The sequence below is a fragment of the Citrus sinensis genome, chromosome 3 (assembly GCF_022201045.2).
Source record: "Citrus sinensis cultivar Valencia sweet orange chromosome 3, DVS_A1.0, whole genome shotgun sequence".
NCBI lineage: Eukaryota > Viridiplantae > Streptophyta > Magnoliopsida > Sapindales > Rutaceae > Citrus > Citrus sinensis.
In genome coordinates, this window is record NC_068558.1 from 39,143,942 (window position 1) to 39,168,325 (window position 24,384).

Sequence of the window (24,384 nt, forward strand, 5' to 3'; positions counted from 1 at the left end):
GTTGATTTACAAGCTTTATATTATATTTGTAAGTTGTTTTGTTTACATATGATAGACTAATTTACAACTCATATTTTAATTTACTTATTTTATCTTACATTAAGTCATTAACAAGTCTTACGTTTTATTTATATAATTTATGTTTGGATAAATATTTAATTAAGGGTCCCGCTAACTTACAGCTTATATAAGTTACATTTATAACAAATTGATACTTGTCTTTATTATAAATTTTTCTTTTATTTAAATATGCGTTCATTTCTTCAATCAAGTCCTCATATTCGTTCAATTTATGATAAGATCCTTGTATGGGAGCATATCTGCATATGTAATAATTATTCTTCTGAAAATCAATTATTTATGTTCACCAATTCTTGTGTCTTATTTTATTACTTTTCATAGCTCTATACAAATGTTTGCTATATAATTTGTATATATTTCGCTATAATATAATTTAAAATGTAAACGTGTATTCATCTCTAAATAAAATGACAATTTTTTGTTTACTCTTTAAAAATATAAAAATATTAATTTACTCTCATTTTTATTTAGAAGACAATGGTAAATAAGGTCGCATTGATTTTTTTTATTTACTTATTAATTAATTAGAGTAAATTAATATTTTCATAATGGGAAATACATTGAAGATTGTCATTTATAGTAGAGGGTAAATTAAAATTTACCTAATTATTTTAAAATATCATTAAAATTTTACATTCTAATATGGATTAGATTTGCAGGGGGCAACATCCTTATTCGAATTAGATTCAGCTGGAAGAGGCACATCCTTAGCTGGATCAATTTGTTCAAGATTGGATGCATCCATCGTTTTAAATTAGTCTCTTGTAAGTATCTTCAGATTTGTTGACTAAAATCTAGATTATCAATCACATCTAAAAACTTATTGAATGATAAATTCCATTTCTATAAAATTGAGTTACTATTACCACCTCACATCTTATAAATTCTATAAAATAATCAAGGCTTGACATGCTTTTATTTATGCAAAAACATAAGAAAATAATTCAAAGTACTAATTAGTGCATTATTCCTCAAAATTCTGGAATAGATTTGCTAGTTCTCTTTAGCCATAGATTGGTCCATGATTGGCATTGCAATAACTCCACGCGTCTTGTAGAATCACTTCAACTATTGTTCCACACGACCCACCATAACACATTGTAAACTAGTCTAACTGGAACTCTCTGAGTGACTTTCTAGCAATAGTCTTAGAGAAAGTGCTTAATAGTATGAAGTCTTCTTCTTTTAACACAAATGTTGGCATGAGATTCTTGATATATTTCTAAAATCAAAATAAGATGCATAGAGGACGATAATTTTATTTCATAATTGAAATTTTTGCAAAGAAAGTTTGAATATGAGTGGTGAGAGATGAGAATATTGACGGTGGTGTGTACTTTGGATGGAAAAATAGATTGAAAATATATATAGACATATTAAAAGAAAAAAAATTAGTCTTTGCCTCAAGAGAAATAAAAAATTATAAATGCAGGTGATAAAATGTATTTATAATTTATAGTTTTTTATAAATATGATAATCATTAGACCCTTATAAAAATATAGCAAAAAGTTTAAATTTTTTAATAAATGTAGAAGAGATGGACGAAGAAATCAGCCACCAGTTCAGAATTAACAATCAAAGATATGAGGACTTGATCGAAGAAATGTGAAAAGTACAAGTACACTGGGTTAGTTAGCGGGACCCTAATTTAATGGTAAAAAATAAAAGGACACTGGGTTGCTATCAATTTCTACGGTGTAGGTTCATATCCGGGGAAGTAATTATATTAGCGGGACCCTAATATTAATAAAAGGACACTGGGTTGGTTCACGGGACCCTAATATTAATGGTAAAAAATAAAAGGAAACTGAGTTGCTATCAATTTCTACGGTGTAGGTTCAGAGCCGGGGAAGTAATTATTTGGCGGGACCCTAATATTAATGGAGACCTAATATTAATGATAAAAAATAAAAGGACACTGGGTTACTATCAATTTCTACAGAGTAAGTTCATAGCCGGAGAAGTAATTGGGCACAAATATCATGGTGAACTCCGATGGGAAATAACTATTTTATCCCCGCAACTTTATGTTTATGGCCTCTAAAAATTTTCACCTCTTTCACTTCTGGAACCCGTGCTTTCTGGCACATGCACAATACTTGGTTGCGACTTATAGAAAGTTTTAGAATTGCAACGACATGGTGCTCTTTGATAATTCAAAAATCCAATAGAATTTATAGAAAATTACAGAATTGTGGTACGTGATAATTTGCCGATGCAGTGAGGGGCCGAAATTCTTATACATGTGATTTAAGTTATATATGTATAATTAAGTAATTAGCAAGCACTAATTGGGGGTATTTGTGTCCATGAAAATTTACAGTTGGTTGTTGACATTATACTGTGGGTGCGTAAGTGTAATCATGATCTGACCATTCAAATTAAAAAATGGGGGTCCCGCTAACTATAGAATTAGTAATTATCACATGTACAGATGTGGTCCCATATGAAAATCTTATCATAAATTGAAAGGATACGATGACTTAATTGAAGAAATGAACGGATATTTAAATATAAGAAAATTTATAATAAAGACAAGTATTAATTTGTTATGAATGTAACTTACATAAGCTGTAAGTTAGCGGGGCCTTTTAATTAATTTCAATATTTTAATTTTTAATTCTTATATTTTAAAAAATATTTCTGAATATTCTTGTAGCTAAATATATTTTATTTTTATCCTTACTTTTGCTTTATTTTTACAATAATAGCCTTCCAAAAATTTTTTAACATTAATTAAGTTATTTATAAAAATTTAATTATAAAATTAATTAATAATTATTTATTAATAAATTAACTAATAAATATCAGTATGAAAGAATTAATATTTTTTTAACCCATGCAATAATCTTGCAAATAATTTTTTTATAAATAAAAATTAATATCAACTAACTTAAAGTGATGTTTAATATCCTTACAATAATTATATTAATATTTATTTATAAAAAAATTAATTTACTAAATTAATCTTAAAACTAAATTAATAACATAAAAATTTATAAAACTAATTATTTCACTTTTCTTCGGCTGCAATTTGTTGAAACTTGGGTGAAGACAAATTGAGATCTTAGAAATCTCCAATGAGATAATAAAATATAATATATATGTTAGGGCTTTGTTGTTTAGAGGATAGATCCTATTGAAATTTGAACACGAATATCGATGACTCACAAATAAAACAAATTTGCTGAGGCGGGTACGGGCAGCATAATTAAGTCCTCATAACTCTCAAGTACAGGCATCAAAAAATCAAAACTGAGAATGACTGGTGATATATATATGGTCCGCCTAACTTACGTTCAACGTAAGTTACGCTCAGCCCGTCTAATTTCATATAGTCCCCTATACTCTATATTATTTATATTTTATTCATAAATATTTCATTTAATCTCCCCTATTCAATTTTATTTTATTAAAACTATAGAGTATAGGGGGACTATATGAAATTGAACGGGCTGAGCGTAACTTACGTTGAACGTAAGTTAGGCGGACCTTATATACACCTCAAGCAATTAAGAAAGAAGCAAATTATAATCATGGCTTCTGTAGCTGAGCAGGAAGAAGAGACAAATAATTTCTCACATGCAATGGGACTTGCAAGTGCAATAGTGCTACCTGCAGTTATGCAAGCAGTGGTAGAGCTTGATGTGTTTGAGATCATAAGCAAAGCCGGTCCTGGTGCTAAGCTTTCGGTTGCGGAGATTGTGGCTCAAATTCCCTTAAAAGATAATAATCCCGAAGCTGCAGCCATGATGTTAGATCGGGTGCTGAGGCTTCTTGTCAGCTACAATGCTCTTCATTGCTCTTTTGTTGACGGACAAAGGCTCTACTCTCTTGCTCCTGTTTCTAAACACTTTGTTCGCAACAATCGAGACGGCGTGTCGTTGCGTCCCTACATGGCCTTGTGTCTCGACAAGATCTGCTTGGATGGCTGGTACATAGAACTGCTTCTTTTCTTTACCGTTTCAGTAAATCGATCATTTTCATTCTCATGATTTAAAATCGATTAAACTCGGTTAAAAAGATATTTAATTTTCAGTTATTTTACCATTAATGTTATAAATGACACAAAAAGTTGAAAGTTAATAATTTCTTTTTTTTTAATGACGGAGGATTCTCAAATATGAAAACAAAAATGATAGATTTTAACGAACAACAACGTTTTTTTTTTTTAATCGTTTCTCGACAAAATTAGTTTTTCGAATTTCAAGGTTAATTGTGTGGTCTACTTTTTGAATCACCAGCACCAAACCAAGCTTCTGAAATAGTTACTAACTGTGTTTGGATTTTGGAAAATTCAGGTTTGGATTGAAAACGCAAATTCTTGAAGGAGGAATTGCGTTTAATAAAGCGCACGGAATGCAAATCTATGATTACTTAGGCGTTGACTCCAGGTTCAATGATGTTTTTAATAATGGAATGTTAAGCCACACTTCTATTGTCATGGAGAAGGTCCTAGAATCATACAAAGGTTTTGAGCATGTTAAGAAGCTTGTTGATGTTGGCGGCGGCTTAGGAACTACCCTCAACATGATAATTTCCAAATACCCTCATATTAAGGGTATTAATTATGATCTGTCTTATGTTATTAAAGATGCCCCATCTTATCCCGGTATGTTATATACAAAATTTATATAGCATATTGGTTAATGATTTATTGATGCTATCCTAACTAATCGATGTGAGTTTATTTAAATTTCAGGCATCGAACACGTGGGTGGAGATATGTTCGAAAGTATTCCTGAGGCGGATATTATTTTCATGAAGGTTTTTTCTCTCTCTATATATATAAAACTTGAAATGATAATTATCAAGAGAATGACAATTTTCTCCTTACTGCTTTTGAGTTTTACAATTTACTCATTTGACGTCAAATTTTTCATTGAAAAACTCAAAAGGATAACAAGATATTATGACAATCGAAAAAAAAAAACAATATAACTCAAAAATAGTATACCGGAAAAAAGTGTAAATATATCTTGTCTATGAATTGATCATTGATATTCAATTACAACCAATTAATGAGAATTGATATGCATATGAATTTTTTTTTTGCAGTGGATGCTTCACAATTTTGATGATGAGCAAACCTTGAAATTGTTGAAGAATTGTTACAAAGCTCTTCCAGATGGTGGGAAGCTGCTCAATATTAATTCAACCATTTCAGAAGTGCCTCAAAATAGTGCGGCTTCAAGGGAAATCTCTATTTTGGATACAATTTTGTTAATCCAAATTCCTCATGGAAGAGAGCGGACCAAACAAGAATACAATGAATTGGCAATTAAAGCTGGATTTAAAGGTGTCAGCTACGAATGTGGTGTATGTAATTTATATGTTATGGAGTTCTTGAAATAGATTGCTTTTTCTCTATTCGGAAAGATCTCCTTAGCTTTCTTGGGTTGTTTTCAATTTCCGGTTTGTCTTGTTATCTCTTTCCTTTGGATTGAGGGCTTCTCTTATGTAATCTCTTTCGTTTTATCAAATAATAAATCTCTTATAGGGAGATTGATTCCCTTATAAGGCAGCTCTTGCGTCATCTCTTTCATGAATCATGTTATCAATAATACACCTTATTGAAGATGCCAAAAATTCGAATGTAGCATTTTTTTTTCCTGAAAATTTGAAAATATTTGAATTTAATTAATTTGAAACTCTGGTTAAATCTAAATATATAAACCTAAATGATATTTCATTTTTCTTTGTTAAAGTCTAATTATAAGGGTTAAGTTACTTATTTTTATTGGTAAAAAATCCTAAAAACTAGTTTTTGACATATATGTCTTTAAATTATTATACACTTTTGTGTTTGTTGTATTTACATGTACGAATATTTATAATTAAATATTTGACGTGGTATAAATAAAAAATTATATTAATATTATGTATTAACTTTCAAAAGCCCATAGTCCTTTTTGGACCATAAATAGATAGATCCACCCATGTGTACAGGGCAGATTTTTCCACGGAGCAGGCGTTTTGACACTACCCTAAATTCTTTATAAAATCTCTCTTTAATTAAATTACCTAAATAACTAAGAATAAATTAATTTCCTTTTTGTTTTGAATGAAAAATTACGCCCACCCAATTTCATAATTTATGCTTATATTTAAAAATGCAATTGAACATAATTTTTGTTAAGAAACTTTTAAGAATTAAGAATTATGAATTATGAAGATAGAAATCATATAACAAGAAAATAATATTGTAAGATTTTAATATTTGTATGCATTTATAATTAAAACATAAAAGAAATACTCTTTTAGGGTCAAATTTAATGACAAGATGATTGATTTTAATTTATCAGTATTTTATAGTTAAATTGGGGTATCTTAAGCAATAGGGTACAAAAGGGGCGCTGTAAGAGCTTTTTGCTTTAAGGATTTTTTTTAAGTATCTTAAAAGCTCCACTCTTTTTGATATATCTAGATTAGTGGTGAATACTCTCTAGATTAGTGGTGAATACTCTGTAACATGGTTTTTTTTTTTTTACTTTTATAATAATACTTGACATTTAATATTTAAGTCCTAACTTGAATCTTAACTATATGTCACTTATCTATTAAATAATAAATATAATATTATTTATTACTCTAATTGATCATCTAATAAATTAATGTCACATCTAATGAGACTTAAAATTTAGGATCTATAGCATAAGTCACTAGAGTAGGAAAAAAATTTGAGTTCCTTTAGTAGACGAGTATTTTGATTAGGAAAATTTCTATAATGTTGTAATTAAAATGATGGTATCAATACCGTGATAAATATGAATTTTGTAAAGTACGCATAAGGCTAGTAAATGAAAAGTAAAATAAATAAATCAATATAAAGTGGTAAATTGGCATCTTAAAACTGCAAACTAAACAAATACTTATAAAAATAACATAAAACTTGTAAATCAACATTAAACTTTAATTAAAAAATAGTTTATTCTCATTTAAAAAAAATAGTTTATTCATTTAATTTAAATAAATGATGAAAAAATCACTCATCAATTGAAAAAAAAACTATTAAAAACAATTGTAATAAGTTTTATTGAATTGGTTTAACTATATATTCTATATTCATCCTAGGACATTTACCAAAAAAAAAAAATTCTATCTATAGATTTGATACTACACATGTTAATTAAGCAATTTTTTTTTTTTGACGTGGATCAAGTAAAAACAAAATAGAAAGATATTCTTATATTACTAGATGTACATGATATATCAATAAAATTGGATCTAATTTTAGTTTTATATATACTTCATGTAATTTTAAACTATGCTTCTTATTGTACTTAAATATCATTTGGGATTACTGTCAAGGAGGCTTAAAAGAATACAAAATCACCTTATTTTACAAACAGTGAGGTTTGAAAGTCTAACTTTGAGGATAGGTTTATTATTAATAAAATTTCACACATATCATCACATATATTACACAAACTCAAAACTATCATTATTACTATCATTATTCAATTTAGAATCAAAATTAGTAAATATATAAGCTAATCGTTACATTATGAGTTTTTATTTTATATTTGTAAATTTTTTTTAAATAACTCTTACATTAAGTTACTTGTTTTACCTTATATTTACAAGTATTATATTCTATTTATATCATTTATATTTTATTTTATGCTTAATGTTGATTTACCACATCTATGTTACATGTATAAATTTTTATTTTGTTTATCAATAATATACTGATTTGCCACTTTTATGTTAATTTATTTGTTTTACCTTCCATTTACAAGTTTTATGTCTCATTTACTTTTTTATGTTGTATTTACACTTTAATGTTAATTTGCAAGTTTTATATTATATGTATAAGGTTTTGTTTTATTTACTAATGATACACCAGTTTACTACTCCTATATTAGTTTACTTATTTTATCTTCTATTTACAAATCTTGTATTCTATTAATATAATTTGCATTTTATTTTACACTTAATGTTGATTTATAAGTTTTATGTTACATCTATAAGTTTTTATTTTGTTTACTAATAAAACATTAATTTACCACTCCTATGTTGATTTACTTGTTTTATCTTCCATTTACACGCTTAATGCTTCACTTATATAATTTATGTTTTATTTTATACTTTATGTTAATTAACAAGTTTTATACTACATTTGTAAATTTTTATTTTATTTACTATTGATACATCAATTTATTACTCTTATATTAATTTACTTGTTTTACCTTTCGTTTAGAAGTTCTATATTCCATTTACATAATTTATATTTTCATTTACACTTTATGTTGATTTACAAGCATTATGTTATATTTGTAAGTTGTTGTTTTGATTAACTAATTTACAAATCATATTTTTGTTTTATTGTTTTATCTTACATTAAGTCATTAACAAGTCTTATGTTTTATTTATATAATTTATGTTTGGATAAATATTCAATTAATCCCAATATTTTGACTTTAATGCCCATTTAATTCCTATATTTTAAAAAGTACCTCAAAACACCCATGTAGTTAAATAAATTTTATTTTTACCCTTGCTTTTGCTTTACTTTTACAATAACAGCCTTCCAAAAAATATTTAACGTTAATTAGGTTATTTATAAAAATGTAATTATAAAATTAACTAATAATTATTTATTAACAAATTAATCAATAAATATCAATATGAAAGAACTAATATTTTTCTTAAACCCATGCAATAATCTTGCAAATAGTTTATTTATAAATAAAAATTAATATCAACTAACTTAAAGTGATGTTTAATAGCCTTAAAACAATTATATTAATATTTATTTTATAAAAAAATAGTTTACCAAATTAATCTTAAAAGTAAATTAATAACATAAAAATTTATAAAAATAATTATTTTATTTTTCACCGGCTGCAATTTGTTGAAACTTGGGTGAAGACAAATTGAGAGCTTAGAAATCTCCAATGAGATAATAAAATATATATGTTAGGTCTTCGTTCTTTAGAGAATAGATCCTATTGAAATTTGAACAGGAATATCGATTACTCACAAATAAAACAAATTTGCTGAGGCGGCTCCACTAAGACGTACGGGCAGCATAACTAAGTCCCCATAACTCTCAAGTACAGGCATCAAAAAATCAAAACTGAGCATGATGGGTGATATATATAAATATATATATATTCCTCTCAAGGACTATATATATATTTATATAGTCCTCATAACTCTCAAGGACAGGCATGAAAATATCAAAACTGAGGATGATGGGTGATATATATAAATATATATATATATATATTCCCTGCCTTGTAAGATAAGGTCCTCAAGCAATTAAGCAAGAAGCAAATTAAAATCATGGCTTCTATAGCTGATCGGGAAGAAGAGACAAATAATTTCTCATATGCAATGGAACTAGCAAGTGCAATAGTGCTACCTGCAGTTATGCAAGCAGTGGTAGAGCTTGATGTGTTTGAGATCATAAGCAAAGCCGGTCCTGGTGCTAAGCTTTCGGTTGCGGAGATTGTGGCTCAAATTCCCTTAAAAGATAATAATCCTGAAGCTGCAGCCATGACGTTGGATCGGGTGCTGAGGCTGCTTGTCAGCTACAATGCTCTTCATTGCTCTTTTGTTGATGGACAAAGGCTCTACTCTCTTGCCCCTGTTTCTGCATACTTTGTTCGCAATAATCACAACGGCGCCTCGTTGAGTCCCTACATGGCCTTGTGTCTCGACAAGGTCTGCTTGGATGGCTGGTATATATAGTTACTTCTTTTCTTTACAAATTTTGATAAATTGGGGAAATGATCAAAACCTTCTAGCTGTATATATCAATGAAATAATCATTTGCATCTCATGTTTTAAACCCATCAAAATCCGTAAGCTGCTAAAAAGAGAGTTAACTTCAATTATTTTACTTTTAATGTGGTAAAAGATACAAAAAATTGAAAATCAACGTGTTATTGAAATACGAAAGTAGAAAAGATTGATTTCAACCAACAATTCTTTGTCTTGGTTAATTATGCGGTCTAGTTTTACAAACTAAGCTTCTAAAATTGTTACTAATTGTGTTTGGATTTTGGAAAATTCAGGTTTGGATTGAAAAAGCAACTTCTTGAAGGAGGAATTGCGTTTAATAAAGCGCACGGAATGCAAATCTATGATTACCTAGGCGTCGACTCAAGGTTCAATGATGTTTTCAACAATGGAATGTTAAGCCACACTTCTATTGTCATGGAGAAGGTCCTCGAATCATACAAAGGCTTTGAGCATGTTAAAAAACTTGTAGATGTTGGCGGTGGCTTGGGGATTACTCTTAATATGATAATTTCGAAATACCCTCATATTAAGGGTATTAATTATGACTTGCCTTATGTCATTAAAGATGCCCCATCTTATCCAGGTACTTTATTTATAAAATTTGTATAGCATTTTTGTTAATGATTCATCGATGCTACACTAACTAACAGAAGTGAGTTTATTTAAATTTCAGGGATAGAACATATAGGTGGAGATTTGTTCGAAAGTATTCCTGAGGCAGATACTATTTTTATGAAGGTTTATATTTTCTTATATCACTTGAAATCATCATCATAAGGAAAAATTAAATAAAGAGAATGACACTTTTCTCCCTATTGTTTTTGAGTTAACATGAACCCTAACCCTGTTGCTCACTTGGTATTAGAACTTTGATAGAAAAACTCAAAGGGATAATAGGATATTATGAAAACTATTAAAAGAAAAAAAAATGGTAAAACTCAAAACTATATATACAAGGAAAGTGTCAATAACTCTCTTTTTTTCTTCAATGGTAAAATGGGTGGGCAAAGCCCAAATTAACTAATTATTGATCTCATATCTCCCTTGAGTTCAAACTTGGGTGACAGTTAAATAAAATTGATTGAAAACAATTCGATGAGGCACCTCGAGTGGAAAGTATCAATCTCTCTTCTTTATAAATGCTTTGTTCAATCACATAAATTGATCATAGATATTCGAATAGAACAAATGAGAATTAATACGAATACATGGATATTCGAATAGAACAAATGAGAATTAATATGAATACATGGAACTTTTGCAGTGGATGCTTCATAGTTTTGATGATGAACAAGCCTTGAAAGTGTTGAAGAATTGTTATAAAGCTCTTCCAGATGGTGGAAAGCTGCTTAATATTAATTCGACAATTTCGGAAATGCCTGGGAATAATGCAGCTTCAAGGGAAATCTCTATTTTGGATACGGTTTTGTTGGTCCAACTTCCTCATGGAAGAGAGCGGACCAAACAAGAGTACACTGAATTGGCAGTCAAAGCTGGATTTAAAGGTGTCAACTACGATTATGGTGTGTGCAATTTATATGTCATGGAATTCTTCAAATAAATTGCATACTTAATTTCATTTTGGAAAGATCTTCTAAACCCTTGGGGAGTTTCCAATTTCCTATTTGTGTTAATTATTTTCTCTTTTGCTTGGCCTTAGGGCTTGTCTTATGTACTTTCTTTCATCTTATGAAAATAATGTCTCTTAGAAAGAGATTGATGGCTGTATATGGTACTCCTTATGTAATCTTTTTCAGTTCATACGTTCAGCATGTGATTTTTGGTTTATTATTGAGGCAAAAAAGAAGTATTTTTATCTTACCTTACTATTATTATTATTTTTTTTGTTCATTTTAAAGTTGAAAAAATCAGTAATGTATAACTTTTTTATCATTTAAAGTAAGAACATTTGACTTTTGAAAGAGTAGTTATAGAGAACTCATTCTATGCCATCTCAACCTCACACAAGAGTAATTAAAACTAGAGCTAATGTTAAAGTAGTTCTAAATTTTGAATTCATTACAAACTTATCCTAAAAATTTGCCTTAGTGGAGTTTATATGTGGTACTGGTGTTTATTTCATTTTTCTTTCTAAAAACATAGTAAATTAAGTGCACCACTAAGTGAACCAGATGAAGACTGAAAATTATTAAAAATGGATTGTGGAGATTTGGTTTTTCATTAAACAATTACTAAGAGCTAATATTGCTCGATGGAAAAAGAAAAAAGAAAAAAAATCTGAACATTATGATTATCTTTGAAAGGTGCATATTAACACTTAGATAGAATGTATTGCTATAATTACAGATACCTCTCCTGCCATTAGTTATATGTTGAGTTGACCGTTAATGGACTATTAAAATTACTATAATACCCTCCCTTCCAAAATAATAAATTATTAAATAAGTCTTTGTTGTTTCGTGAAGTAGGATGTTATTAAAAGCTACTTTTGATGTTTTAAATGAACTAAACTTGCTCGTTTAAAAAATTATTTTAACTGTTTTTGATATTATATTTATTCGTAATCTACTAATACTTTCAATCGAAGCCTTTTATACCATGTTTAGATTCTATTATTATGACATAATTCAAATGTTTAGGCCATAATGAGCATATTCAAAGTTAAAAAACAAAATTTACTGAAAGGCGAGGACAAGCAATTGAGGTTAAATTGGACAAATGATATAGCCACCAGTTAGTAAAGACATGATTTCGCATTAATAAATTTAAGGAATTAGTGTTGTTGAAAGATCATAATAACATCGTTACACCATTAAGAACATACAAATCAACTTCACTTGGACATTGAGATTTTTTTTTTCTTTTTCCCTCTCAGTCTGAACTGGCTTCTGAAATCTCAAGTGAAATAGGACAATGGTCACTCCCATAAAAACCTGAAAACAAAGAATGATAGAATGCACAAAGAATTAGCATTGATCTAATTTTTCTATTTTATCTATCACCATAGAGATATTGTCGATGAAATCAGGCAGTTCAAGAGGAGGCTTTTCAAATTTTAAGTTTTGTTCCCAACTTACTACTTAGACAATAAGAAGATTTTCATAACATTCATCACACATTCGAACACTAGTTTCAGGTATGTATGGTAATATAAAAGCTACCCATAAGGAAATAAACAGTACCTTCTAAATCAATTTCGTGCCCTTGCATTTCAAATGCAATAATACAATCTTTGAGTTCTTCTGAAACAATGAAATAATTTATTGTGTCATCCTTTTCTCCTGATACCTGAAAAAAAAAATTAGTATATCACAACCTACATATTTAGATCCAAATTGAGTGTTAAACTTGACTTCGATCTCCCAATTACTTTTCAATTGGATTTTCAGACTATAAAAAGCCACAATCCATGTCCTTTTTCTTGTGTAAGAATCTATATGCATCTATTAGCATACCCTTAAAGCATAATCCATAAAAATTATCAAAAGCTATTTTTCCCCCTAATTTTTAATAGGGCAAAAAGGAACATAACATATGCATAACTAGGAGAGCCATGAATCCACGACCACTGGAGATATTTTTAAATGAGATGTGAAGAAGGATGAAATTATAAGAGTTGTCCATCTCACTCTCTATGACTGATCCATATGTCATGAAGAAAACATCAGTTTTGATCATGATTTCATAACTGCTAATTCATATAAGTAAAGAAAAATTAAATACTCTTTCAATATGGCACCAAATTGCTTTCTCTCAGCAATCCTAAATCCAGGCTACCCCCAATCTTGACCCAGTAATAAATCAGGTCAAAAAAATTTTAAAAATAAAATTATTGACACATTTAGAGGATTACATTACCTAACAACAGTTTGAAGACATGAGGAAATTCAACACCTCGATTAGCATTACATGATAGACTATCATTACATCCCAGTTGCTTGTAATTTATAACAGAGTAAATTCAACAAGCAGGCGAAATCATAGTTCAAAATTAAATGGACATGAATTAGAAAGGAAAGGACTCTATTCATTTGGTTTTGGGAATATCATATGTATATATTGACTTTAAAGAAAAAAAGAAAAGAAAGCTTTATTGAGAGAAATACATGCATATATATATATATATATATAGAGGTGTAGTTGGCCCAACCAGGGGACGCACTTCATCTTTCTCCTAATATTTCCTTCTCCGTCGGTCAATCGGTTTAACATACAACTTTTGTAACAGACATTCCCTTTTTTCTTTTTTTAACTGTTCATGGATTAAGGCAGTTCAGTTCCTTTTCGTTAATTCACTATATGTTTGTCCTGCAAAATCAATATGAAAGTCATTTGCCTGCTTTAGCTTAACTCACTCCTAACCTCCCGAAAAGAACACATAATGAAAAAAGCCTGGTAAAGTAAAGGCTGTACAAGGGAACGAGAAATGGGTAGAAAATCTTCCTACTTAAGAGGGGTGAGTGACTCAGCTGCCTGGTTGCATACTCATCTTCCACTACTGAGGAGCTACCGCTTTCCTATGAAACTAATTCCCTACAAGCTCGTGTATGTATGCATGTATGCTTGTATGTATGTATGTATGCATACACATACATACATACATACATAAATTATTGCAATTACTCTTTTATAAATGCTTTCATACAAAGCACTTTCATCCAATAACAGCTTCTGTAAAATCAGCATCTAGGCTTAAACATGTAAACCCAGCACAAAGTTTTGCTACAAAAACATAAACACACATAAACACATAATAACTATTCTTCAATTCTAAAGACCAAAAACAAAGTGAATATTTCAAATTAAAAAAATTGAAGAAAAATGAAAAAAAGAAAAGAAACAACAACAGTACGAATGGCAACAATAATTGGCTAACAGAAAAAAATTAGAAACCACGACTGTTAAAATCAACATGCTTAAAAAAAACAAAATACAAAAAACCCATTTTCATTCGTAAGTAATTCAGAATCAACCCATTCTTAAAAAAAAAACTAAGGGTCAATAAAATAATTAATTGCATATGATTCACATCTTCTAACGATGATAAATAAGGAATAACCTCTTTCTCGCTCCAATTCCAGTCGCGGCTAAAGCCATTCACCGCCAGTACTCACGTCGTGTAAGACTTGGGCCACCACAAGAACTCATCTCGTTTGTAACCGAAGCTAAACTCTTTTTTCAATCATGATTAAGCTTCAGGCAAAAGGAGTGCTTCTTCACAGATTTAGAAAGATGAAATCAATGTTGGGTTTTGCTTATGTGAATGAGAAAAACTAAGTGGATGTTTCCTTTCGTGAAAATTTTTTCTTTTTTTTTGTCCATTGGTAAAAAGATTGTACCAGTTAATATTTCTCAGATATCGATAAAATTTCATCTTGAATTTTGAATTGTTTTGAATTTTAAATATGCTTCTACACATTTACCCTTCTATACTAACGGCGTACGTATTTTTATACTAACGGCAGGGGTGGTATCTATAATTACATTAATACATTCTATCTACGAGTTAATACGCTAAATCTCAAGGGAAGTCCCTAACAATTACCCATAATAAATCTCTTATAGGGAGATTGATTCCCTTATAAGGCAGCTCTTGCGTATTCTCTTTCATGTTATCAATAATACACCTTATTGAAGATGCCAAAAACACGAATGTAGCTTTTTTTTTCTTGAAAATTTGAAAATATTTGAATTTAATTAATTTGAAACTCTGGTTAAATATAAATATATAAACCTAAATGATATTTCATTTTTCTTTGTTAAAGTCTAATTATAAGCGTTAAGTTACTTATTTTTATTGGTAAAAAATCCTAAAAACTAGTTTTTGACATATATGTCTTTAAATTATTATACACTTTTGTGTTTGTTGTATTTACATGTATGAATATTTATAATTAGATATTTGACATGGTACAAACAAAAAAATATATTACCATGCTGTATTAACTTTCAAAAGCCCATAGTCCTTTTTGGACCATAAATAGATAGATCCACCCATGGATACAGGGCAGATTTTTCCACAGAGCATGCGTTTTGACACTACTCTAAATTCTTTATAAAATCTCTCTTTAATTAAATTACCTAAATAACTAAGAATAAATTAATTTCCTTTTTGTTTTGAATGAAAAATTAATTAAACACTGAAATAAACTATTCTTTTAATTTTTTACACCCACCCAATTTCATAATTTATGCTTATATTTAAAAATGCAATTGAACATAATTTTTTTAAGAAACTTTTAAGAATTAAGAATTATGAAGATAGAAATCATATAACAAAAAAAATTAATATTTTAATATTTGTATGCATTTATAATTAAAACATAAAAGAAATACTCTTTTAAGGTCAAATTTAATGACAAAATTATTGATTTTAATTTATCAATAATTTATAGTTAAATTGGGGTATCTCAAGCAATAGAGTACAAAAGGGGTGCTGTAAGAGCTTTTTGCTTTAAGGATTTTTTTAAAAAGTATCTTAAAAGCTCCACTCTTTTTGATATATCTAGATTAGTGGTGAATACTCTGTAACATGATTTTCTTTTACTTTTACAATAATACTTGACATCTAATATTTAAATTCTAACTTGAGTCTTAATTGTATGTCACTTATCTATTGGATAATGAATATAATATTACTTATTACTCTAATTGATCATCTAATAGATTAATGTCGCATCTAATGAGACTTAAAATTTAGGATCTATAGCATAAGTCACTAGAGTAGGACAAAGACCTAGCATTAGCATTAGTCATTCTATCATCCAATAGATTGTAATAAGTTTCTTGATCTTAACAATTTAAAATACGAATAATTGTTATGAATTAAATTAAGAAGTATTCAAATTATTTTTTATCTCATTTCCCAATCTCTAAACTGAATGTGATTACAAATGGTGATGGCTATTTATTGCTAATAAAGCATATCATTGGTCGTAGGGGTGGGCAAAGTCGGTTTGGATCGGTTTGAGACATATTCTCAAACCGATCCAAACTTATCGGTTTGAAAATATTTCAAACCGATATCAACTTAAAAATTTTTCAAACCGAACCGATCCAAACCGACTGGATCGGTTTGGATTCTCGGTTTGAGTTTATTAGCTAAAAACCCACTTCTTTTTTATTATTTTACCTAAATTATTTGTTTTTTTTGTGTCCGTAATCCAAATTGATACCTCTTTTATATTATTCATATCTACCTTGACATCTACATAACAATTCAAAGATATATCCATATAAGTTTACAACATAATACATTCTAATAAAGAAGTTCTTAACCTATTCATTCAAAACAAACTCAAAATTAAAATAAAGTTGAACAACATTTGACAATTAAAATATTGTGCATCTTGTCCGTCAAAACTTATGGCCTAATTAGTTTTGATTTGTGAAAATCTGCATAAAATGATAAATATAATTAGTTACATTGCTTAACTTAGAATATAATGTAATTATATAATATTTTTGGATTGGATCAGTTTGAATCGGTTTGGAATCCTTCCAAACCGAAATCCAAACCGAGTGATGTCGGTTTGCAATCCAATAAACCGAAACCAGTTTTTTTACTAATGAAACCGATCCAAATGGTTGGTTTGGATTGGTTTGGATCGGTTCGGTTAAAATATGCCCACCCCTAATTGGTCGTACATTTAGTAATGTATTCTTCGAATTGTAAGATATTGTGTGTATAACACTTTGTGAATTGATTAGTATGAAACACAACTTGTAAAATATTTCAAGAGTTGTGATACACACATCCTGTACAATTATGTAACTACTTTTGAAACTCACTTCCTAAAATCAGTAATATGAAACAAACATTACTTTTGTAAGAGAGATATAGACATAACAATAATAATTATAACAAGGGAAAATATCCACCGTCCATCTATTTTTTCAAAATTTTTTAAAAATACACAATTTTTTCTTTTTTGGCTGAAATCCACCTAAAATTACATTTTGTTTCACTTTTCCACTTTCGTTTGGAATCCGTTAAGAAAACTAACGGAAACTTAAAAAAATGACAATTTTACCCCCAAAAGGAAAATTACAATTTCACCCTAAAAAATGTAAAAAATAATCAGATTTAATGATGAATATCATTATTGGTATGTTAATGAAGTACAAAAAAATCTTAACTACTAGAGATTATAACTCAATGAATAATAAAACTCTACTTATCTTAAATTCAATTGATGGTTTGCGAGATTGAACTATTTTTAATACTACTGTTATAATTTAGCATTCTAATTATAGACATATTAAAAAAACCTTGTATTTGATGGTTGTTGAATTAATTTCTTTATTGACCGATGGAGAAAATAATTAAATTTAATCTGATTATTTTTTGTAATTTTTAAGGTGAAATTGTAATTTTCATTTTGGGGATAAAATAGTTATTTTTTAAAGTTTTCGTTAGTTTTCTTAACGGATTTCAAACAAAAATAGAAAAGTGAAATAAAATGTAACTTTAGGTGGATTCTAACAAAAAAAATCAACTGGCTCCTTTAAAAAAAAAAAAAAAGCAAACCGATTTTCTCGAACCTGTATGAATCCGGTCCGGATGAACCTGTTATCAGAAAACCGCCATAAACCCTAAACACAAACCCTACAAAAACCCTGAGCTATCTTTGACTCTGCTTTTGTTTCTATGGAACACCACACGAGACACCACCTTATTTGCTTGTTCCCGAAGCCGAATTTTCCTCAATAAATAAAACTCCCCCATTTAACAACTCAACGTTCGGAGTTCGAAAGAACTCCAATTTTTGGTTAAGAAAGAAAATGGGGAAAGCATATGCAATAGGGTTAATATCATCAGCACTGGCAGCAGCCTCTGCTTCTGCTTGTTCCCAACCCAACACAGCTTTTGCTGATGGCCCTTTGAACTTCTCCCCTTTCTCTTTTGGTACTTCTTCTCAATCTGGGCAAGCTCAACCGTCCGATTTGCCTCAGCCACCTGCAGCAGCGGCTGGAGATAAGTCGGCTTCTGCTCCTGCCCCTGCCAGAGTTAGGAATGACCAACCCAGAACGACCTCTGCCGGCTTCGACCCGGAGCCCTTGGAGCGGGGTGCCAAGCTTTTGAGGGAGATCAGCGCCTCTCCTAATGCCAAAAAGGTTTCGAGTTTGACCTTTTGTTTTTACCATTTTTAAATCCCTATACATGGGGTTTGTTTGCTTTATGTTGGTGATTTACAAATATATATATATTTTCATGTAGGCTTTTGAATTTATGAAGAAGCAAGAAGAGACAAAACAAACAGAACTAGCTGCAAAGGCTGCTGAATATAAGGCTATGCAGGCCCAAGCCGAAAATGTGAGATGCTTACTTCTTATCCTCCTTCCTTATTCGTGTTTGAGGTTCTTGAAGAGTATATTTCTTGTTGCAGTGCCCTTAGAAGAATATAATGTTCGAGTTGCATGAACTCGTTTGTTCCTTTATTCAAGTTGAGGCTAATTTTTCATTTTAATTGGATACTAGAAGTAGTTTGCAAAGTTTTCTATATGTAGTGTTTAACATGACTTAGTTCTCTATAAATGGGATTATTTATTGATTAGGCTCATATATTAAATTTTCTTGCGCTGCATTTGTTTATTCTGTTCAAGTTGGGCAGTTTTAGGATTAAGACTTGATTTCCTGCTGTAGCATGGCAGCATTATAGATGTCCTTTTGAGTATATAGGTTGTGTGAATTTGAAGTGATAAATTTCATGGCCTTTTTTTTTTTAATAATACTTTCTAAAGTAGTATTCACATTTAATTTCTGCAACTATTATCTTGGTGTATTTACTGGCTTGGGAAAGCTTTCACAATTAGTCTTTTAACTTAGAGGTTAAAATAATTGGTGAAACAAAGAAAAGGAGCTGGATCTATTTAGCATTCTTGATTACCTGATCTGTACATAAACATAATTGCTTTATGCTTCCACTGACTTATTATGTTCACCTCTGGAACATAGTTAAAACATTTCGTTTATTGAATTTTTTACTTTTTGCTTGGGCAGGAGAGGCAAAGGGTAATATATGATGAGCAGAGAAAGTTAGCTCAGCATAATGCACAAACAAAATCGCAGATGGCTCGTTATGAGGACGAATTGGCAAGGAAGAGGATGCAGGCATGGAGCATTTATGCTTTGGGGTTCACTTAGTAATTTTTGTTTCAGACATGTTTATAAATTTGACTGGCACTTGTTACAGGCTGAAAATGAATATCACAGAGCCAGAAACCAAGAGCTTGTAAAAATGCAAGAAGAGTCATCAATAAGGCTGGAGCAAGCTCGACGAGCTACCGAAGAGCAGATCCAAGCTCAAAAGCGACAGACAGAGAGGGAAAAGGCTGAGATAGAACGTGAAACAATCCGGGTGAGAGCAATGGCAGAAGCAGAAGGGAGAGCACATGAGGCTAAGCTTGCTGAAGATGTGAACAGGAGAATGCTAGTAGATCGTGCAAATGCAGAAAGAGAAAAATGGATTGCTGCCATAAATACTACTTTTGATCATATTGGGGGTATAAATTCAATTTCATTCACTTTAACTCAAGGAAGATTAAATAATTGATCTCTTTACAACCAATGCTTTTATGGCATTACAATATCTCCTAGTTGATTTTAGTTTGATAATGTGATTTCTTATTAGACAAGGTTTCAAAATACTAAGTGGACAAATTTGGGCCCTGGTTGTATAAGCTTCTTAATTTAAAAGGTGTACAACTTGTCATGACAAGAGTGAATTAAAATGCCTGATCACATCCTCTGGAGGGAGGAAGTGGTTCTCCAAATTCTGTTGAAATATTATGTCCAAGTGACACAAATTTGCATGTTTCCTGTTGTGGTTTTGGCAGTCACAATTCAGTGAATTACAGGTAATACTTTTTGGTTGGTACGAGGGGAATAACTGTGAGTTTGAAACTTACTAAACCCATTTCAGGGACAAATTTTCCTAGAGGTGATACTTGTTAGTTTCATTTCATGGTCTCAGAGTAAACTTAATGTTGCTAATGACCTCTTTGGGATCTATCCTTCTTATGGTGGGAGACTTGGTCACCGCCTGTTCTGTATGGTATGATCATTACTGTTAACTTCTTTTACAATCTGCCCTGTTCTTTTCTTTCCTTTCCTTCTTCTTTTTTCTCTTTTTCTTTTTCTTTCTTTAAAGAAAATGTTCGTAAAGAGTTAAGGTTTGCTAATAGCAATGATTGTATAGGTATTTTTTTTCTCTCTCGAAATAGGTAACCTCAAATAAGTACGTAGGTACCTTGTTCCTTTAACACCCCACACGCCCCACCCTGCTGCTTCTTTAAACATAATTATCTGTGCTATCGGCTTCTTCAAACATAATTATCTATGCTATCAGCTGCACTTCCACTATTGGATACCTTTTTTCTAAAGAGGGTATTCCAACATTTTAGCTTAATGAGAATATATATTAAATACAATGCTTAATGTTGTTCTGATGTCACCTGTTTAAATGTTATTACTCAAAAACTCATTGCTTTGTATGTGTCTATCTTATGCAGGAGGTTTGCGAGCCATATTAACCGACCAAAATAAGCTGGTTGTTGCTGTTGGGGGAGCGACTGCTCTTGCAGCAGGGATTTACACAACAAGGTAAATAAAAAACTCGTACTTGAAGTTTTGTACATGTATTGTTTCACATATATGTGTGGGATTTGCCTGTTGAAGCTGAGGATATCTTGATGTGATTTTGAATGGTGTCTATTTTATTCAAATAAATATTTCCTGGGTTGGGCTGGTGTTCCAAATGCTTCCTTAATCATGTGGAGGCTATGCCTATAACTGTTGTTACCATTTTGTGGTTGTCTCTTTCTGAAGATTCCATGCTTTGCTTTGGAAGTAAATTATACAAGATGAAACCTTGACATTCTTTCTACACTTTAGTGGTCATGATTGATGTCTGTTGTACGAAATGAAAAATTGTTGTATGTTTGCATGCTTGTGCCCTAATGCTTATAGCAGGCTTCACTTCTTCAGACCTTGTTTGATGTTTCCTTATCTTCTCATTTATGGTTTTGCCATATAGATTCTTGATCAATTTCTTGTAGCACATGTGAATAGACTGGAGATCCTCGCAGTTGCAGGCTGCCGGCTATATTTCCCAAGTTCTTTTATATTAAACTATAAGATGCTTTTGTATGAAGAGCTTTGTAGCTTATATGTGTCTCGTTTTAACTATGCAGAGAAGGTGCTAAGGTGATTTGGGGATATGTGGATAGAATATTGGGGCAACCATCACTGATAAGGGAGTCCTCAAGAGGGAAATATCCTTGGTCAGGTTTGTTTTCCCGTACCTTGAAGTCTCTACGTGGTGGTGATAAAGAGTTGGCTTCAAAGAATGGAAATGGGTTTGGTGATGTGATTCTACACCCATCTCTTCAGAAACGAATTCGACAGCTGTCTGGAGCAACTGCCAATACAAAAGCGCACAATGCACCATTTCGGAACATGCTCTTCTATGGTCCTCCAGGAACAGGGAAAACTATGGCTGCTAGAGAATTGGCTCGTAAATCTGTAAGATCATAGTCCACTTTTTTTATGTGGCCAAGTTTGACTCTTGATATTTTCTGTTTTGAGACTTATCATTGTTAGGCGTCCTCTTTTCTTCTTTTTCCACGCAGCATAATATCCATAAAAAAATTGCTTTATACTTGTGACTTAGACCTTGGGCATTTATGGTTATCTTTGGAAGTCTGATGGCTATGAATCTGTTTGTTGTTCATGGTTTGAAACTTTGGATGTTTGCTAAAACAAAAGATCATTATGAAAGCAAATTAAATGCAAAAGGAGAAATTCTGGATGTTTATTGTGGTTGTTTTGTTTCATATATCGTCATACCATTATCAAGGCAGCTTATGAGGAATATTCAGTTTTTGTTAATCCTTTCTTCATTAGCTAATTTTTAATTTGTATGCAGGGATTAGACTATGCATTGATGACTGGTGGAGATGTTGCTCCCCTGGGACCACAGGCAGTTACCAAGATACACCAGTTGTTTGATTGGGCTAAGAAGTCTAAGAGGGGTTTATTACTGTTCATTGATGAAGCAGATGCATTTTTATGCGAGTAAGTGACATATGACTTAATTAGATTATCTAAAGATATTAAGAGTTGAAACTAGTAAAGAAATCTGCATATTCCAGTATAATTGGTGAGTTGATAGGAGGTTGGTTTGTCCTTAATGACCAAATTGTTCAAGTGGCAATCCAAGTTGGAATGACCATGGCATTTGATTTTTAAATGCTACATGTTGTATATCTGAGTCTTTCAATCTTCTAGCATAGTTTTGGAATTCTTTGGTGAGGGCAAAGCCAAGTTTCCTAGAATGATTTTGTACTCTCATTAGTATATGCCATTGCAACATGTAGGCTAGTTGTGATTGTGCCTTAGATCAGGGAGACAGGGAGTGTCTCAATGAGCTTAAATGCCATTCTTGTATGGGTTTCTGTGGCAAGGGTGCTGGAAACAGAAATCAATATGCTGATTTCATGAATTTGAGGATAGTGTAATTGTCTTAAAATGCTGTGGAATGATTTTGCACGGGCCCGGGGGGGGGGGGGGGGGGGGGGGGGGGGGGGGGGGAATCCGACTACTTCAAAAGCCAAGGCAGCAATTAAACTAAAAATTCAAATATTTCATGTGTACACTATCAAAATGACTGACAGTTTCTAAATTGGTATACAGATGCATTCAAGCCTTTCTTATAGAATGAAAACAACTTTTATTCTTTATGTTCCTGTGGAAAACCTGGCAGAGATTGAATTCATCTACTTAAAATTTTGTAGGCGGAACAAAACCTACATGAGTGAAGCTCAAAGAAGTGCACTTAATGCTCTTCTTTTCCGTACTGGTGACCAGTCCAAGGATATAGTTCTTGCACTCGCCACTAACCGTCCTGGTGATCTTGATTCAGCAGTGGCAGACCGAATTGATGAAGTCCTGGAATTCCCTTTGCCTGGTCAAGAGGAACGATTTAAGTTGCTAAAGCTCTATTTGGACAAGTATATCGCTCAAGCTGGATCAAGAAAACCGGGTTTGGTTCACAGATTGTTCAAAAGTGAACAGCAAAAGATAGAGATTAAGGGCTTGACTGATGATATCTTAATGGAAGCAGCAGCTAAAACTGAAGGGTTTTCTGGAAGGGAAATTGCAAAGTTAATGGCAAGCGTCCAAGCAGCTGTTTACGGCAGCGAGAATTGTGTGCTTGATCCATCCCTGTTTCGTGAAGTTGTAGATTATAAAGTAGCGGAGCACCAGCAGAGAAGAAAGCTTGCAGCTGCAGGCGGAGGAAGCAACTGAGTCATATTCTTTATTTTAGTAAGGCACTTTTGATCTGTGGGCTAAAAGAAAAGATTGATGAGCATCTCCATTTCTGAATATGGATCTGATGTTGAGCTATTTAGCGTGGTGCATCTTTTTGTTGTGGGCACCGTAATGTTAACTTATCTCATTCTTTTTATTAGATCATCATATTACCTTAAAAAACCACCCCCATTTTCTGTGGGGGATTTTGTTCAGTTCTGATAATTGTTGTCAAGTAATTTACAGGTATAATAATAGATTTTTAGTTTGCCAT

At 31.1% G+C, this 24,384-nt stretch overlaps 4 protein-coding genes across 4 annotated transcripts; all 4 read left to right on the forward strand.

Annotated features, from left to right (window-relative positions):
- The first annotated feature begins 3,579 nt into the window (after positions 1 to 3,579).
- LOC102609976 (anthranilate N-methyltransferase-like) lies at positions 3,580 to 5,606 on the forward strand. Its single transcript, XM_052436447.1, has 4 exons — positions 3,580 to 4,016; positions 4,384 to 4,694; positions 4,785 to 4,849; positions 5,141 to 5,606. Exons 1-4 carry the CDS (start codon positions 3,619 to 3,621, stop codon positions 5,435 to 5,437), a joined length of 1,071 nt encoding a protein of 356 aa, XP_052292407.1. The 5' UTR covers positions 3,580 to 3,618; the 3' UTR covers positions 5,438 to 5,606.
- A 3,752-nt stretch (positions 5,607 to 9,358) lies between these two features.
- On the forward strand, positions 9,359 to 9,796 carry LOC127900947 (caffeic acid 3-O-methyltransferase-like). Its single transcript, XM_052436454.1, has one exon. The coding sequence runs from the start codon at positions 9,374 to 9,376 to the stop codon at positions 9,779 to 9,781; it is 408 nt and encodes a 135-aa protein (XP_052292414.1). The 5' UTR covers positions 9,359 to 9,373; the 3' UTR covers positions 9,782 to 9,796.
- A 142-nt stretch (positions 9,797 to 9,938) lies between these two features.
- LOC127898672 (anthranilate N-methyltransferase-like) lies at positions 9,939 to 11,396 on the forward strand. The gene is made up of 4 exons (XM_052436071.1): positions 9,939 to 9,943; positions 10,108 to 10,418; positions 10,509 to 10,573; positions 11,100 to 11,396. The coding sequence occupies exons 1-4, from the start codon at positions 9,939 to 9,941 to the stop codon at positions 11,394 to 11,396; spliced, it is 678 nt and encodes a 225-aa protein (XP_052292031.1).
- Positions 11,397 to 18,414: 7,018 nt separating this feature from the next.
- On the forward strand, positions 18,415 to 24,383 carry LOC102614551 (uncharacterized). The gene is made up of 8 exons (XM_006478858.4): positions 18,415 to 18,913; positions 19,017 to 19,112; positions 19,800 to 19,910; positions 19,993 to 20,302; positions 21,311 to 21,401; positions 21,992 to 22,322; positions 22,726 to 22,874; positions 23,594 to 24,383. The coding sequence occupies exons 1-8, from the start codon at positions 18,581 to 18,583 to the stop codon at positions 24,105 to 24,107; spliced, it is 1,935 nt and encodes a 644-aa protein (XP_006478921.2). The 5' UTR covers positions 18,415 to 18,580; the 3' UTR covers positions 24,108 to 24,383.
- Position 24,384: the final 1 nt, after the last annotated feature.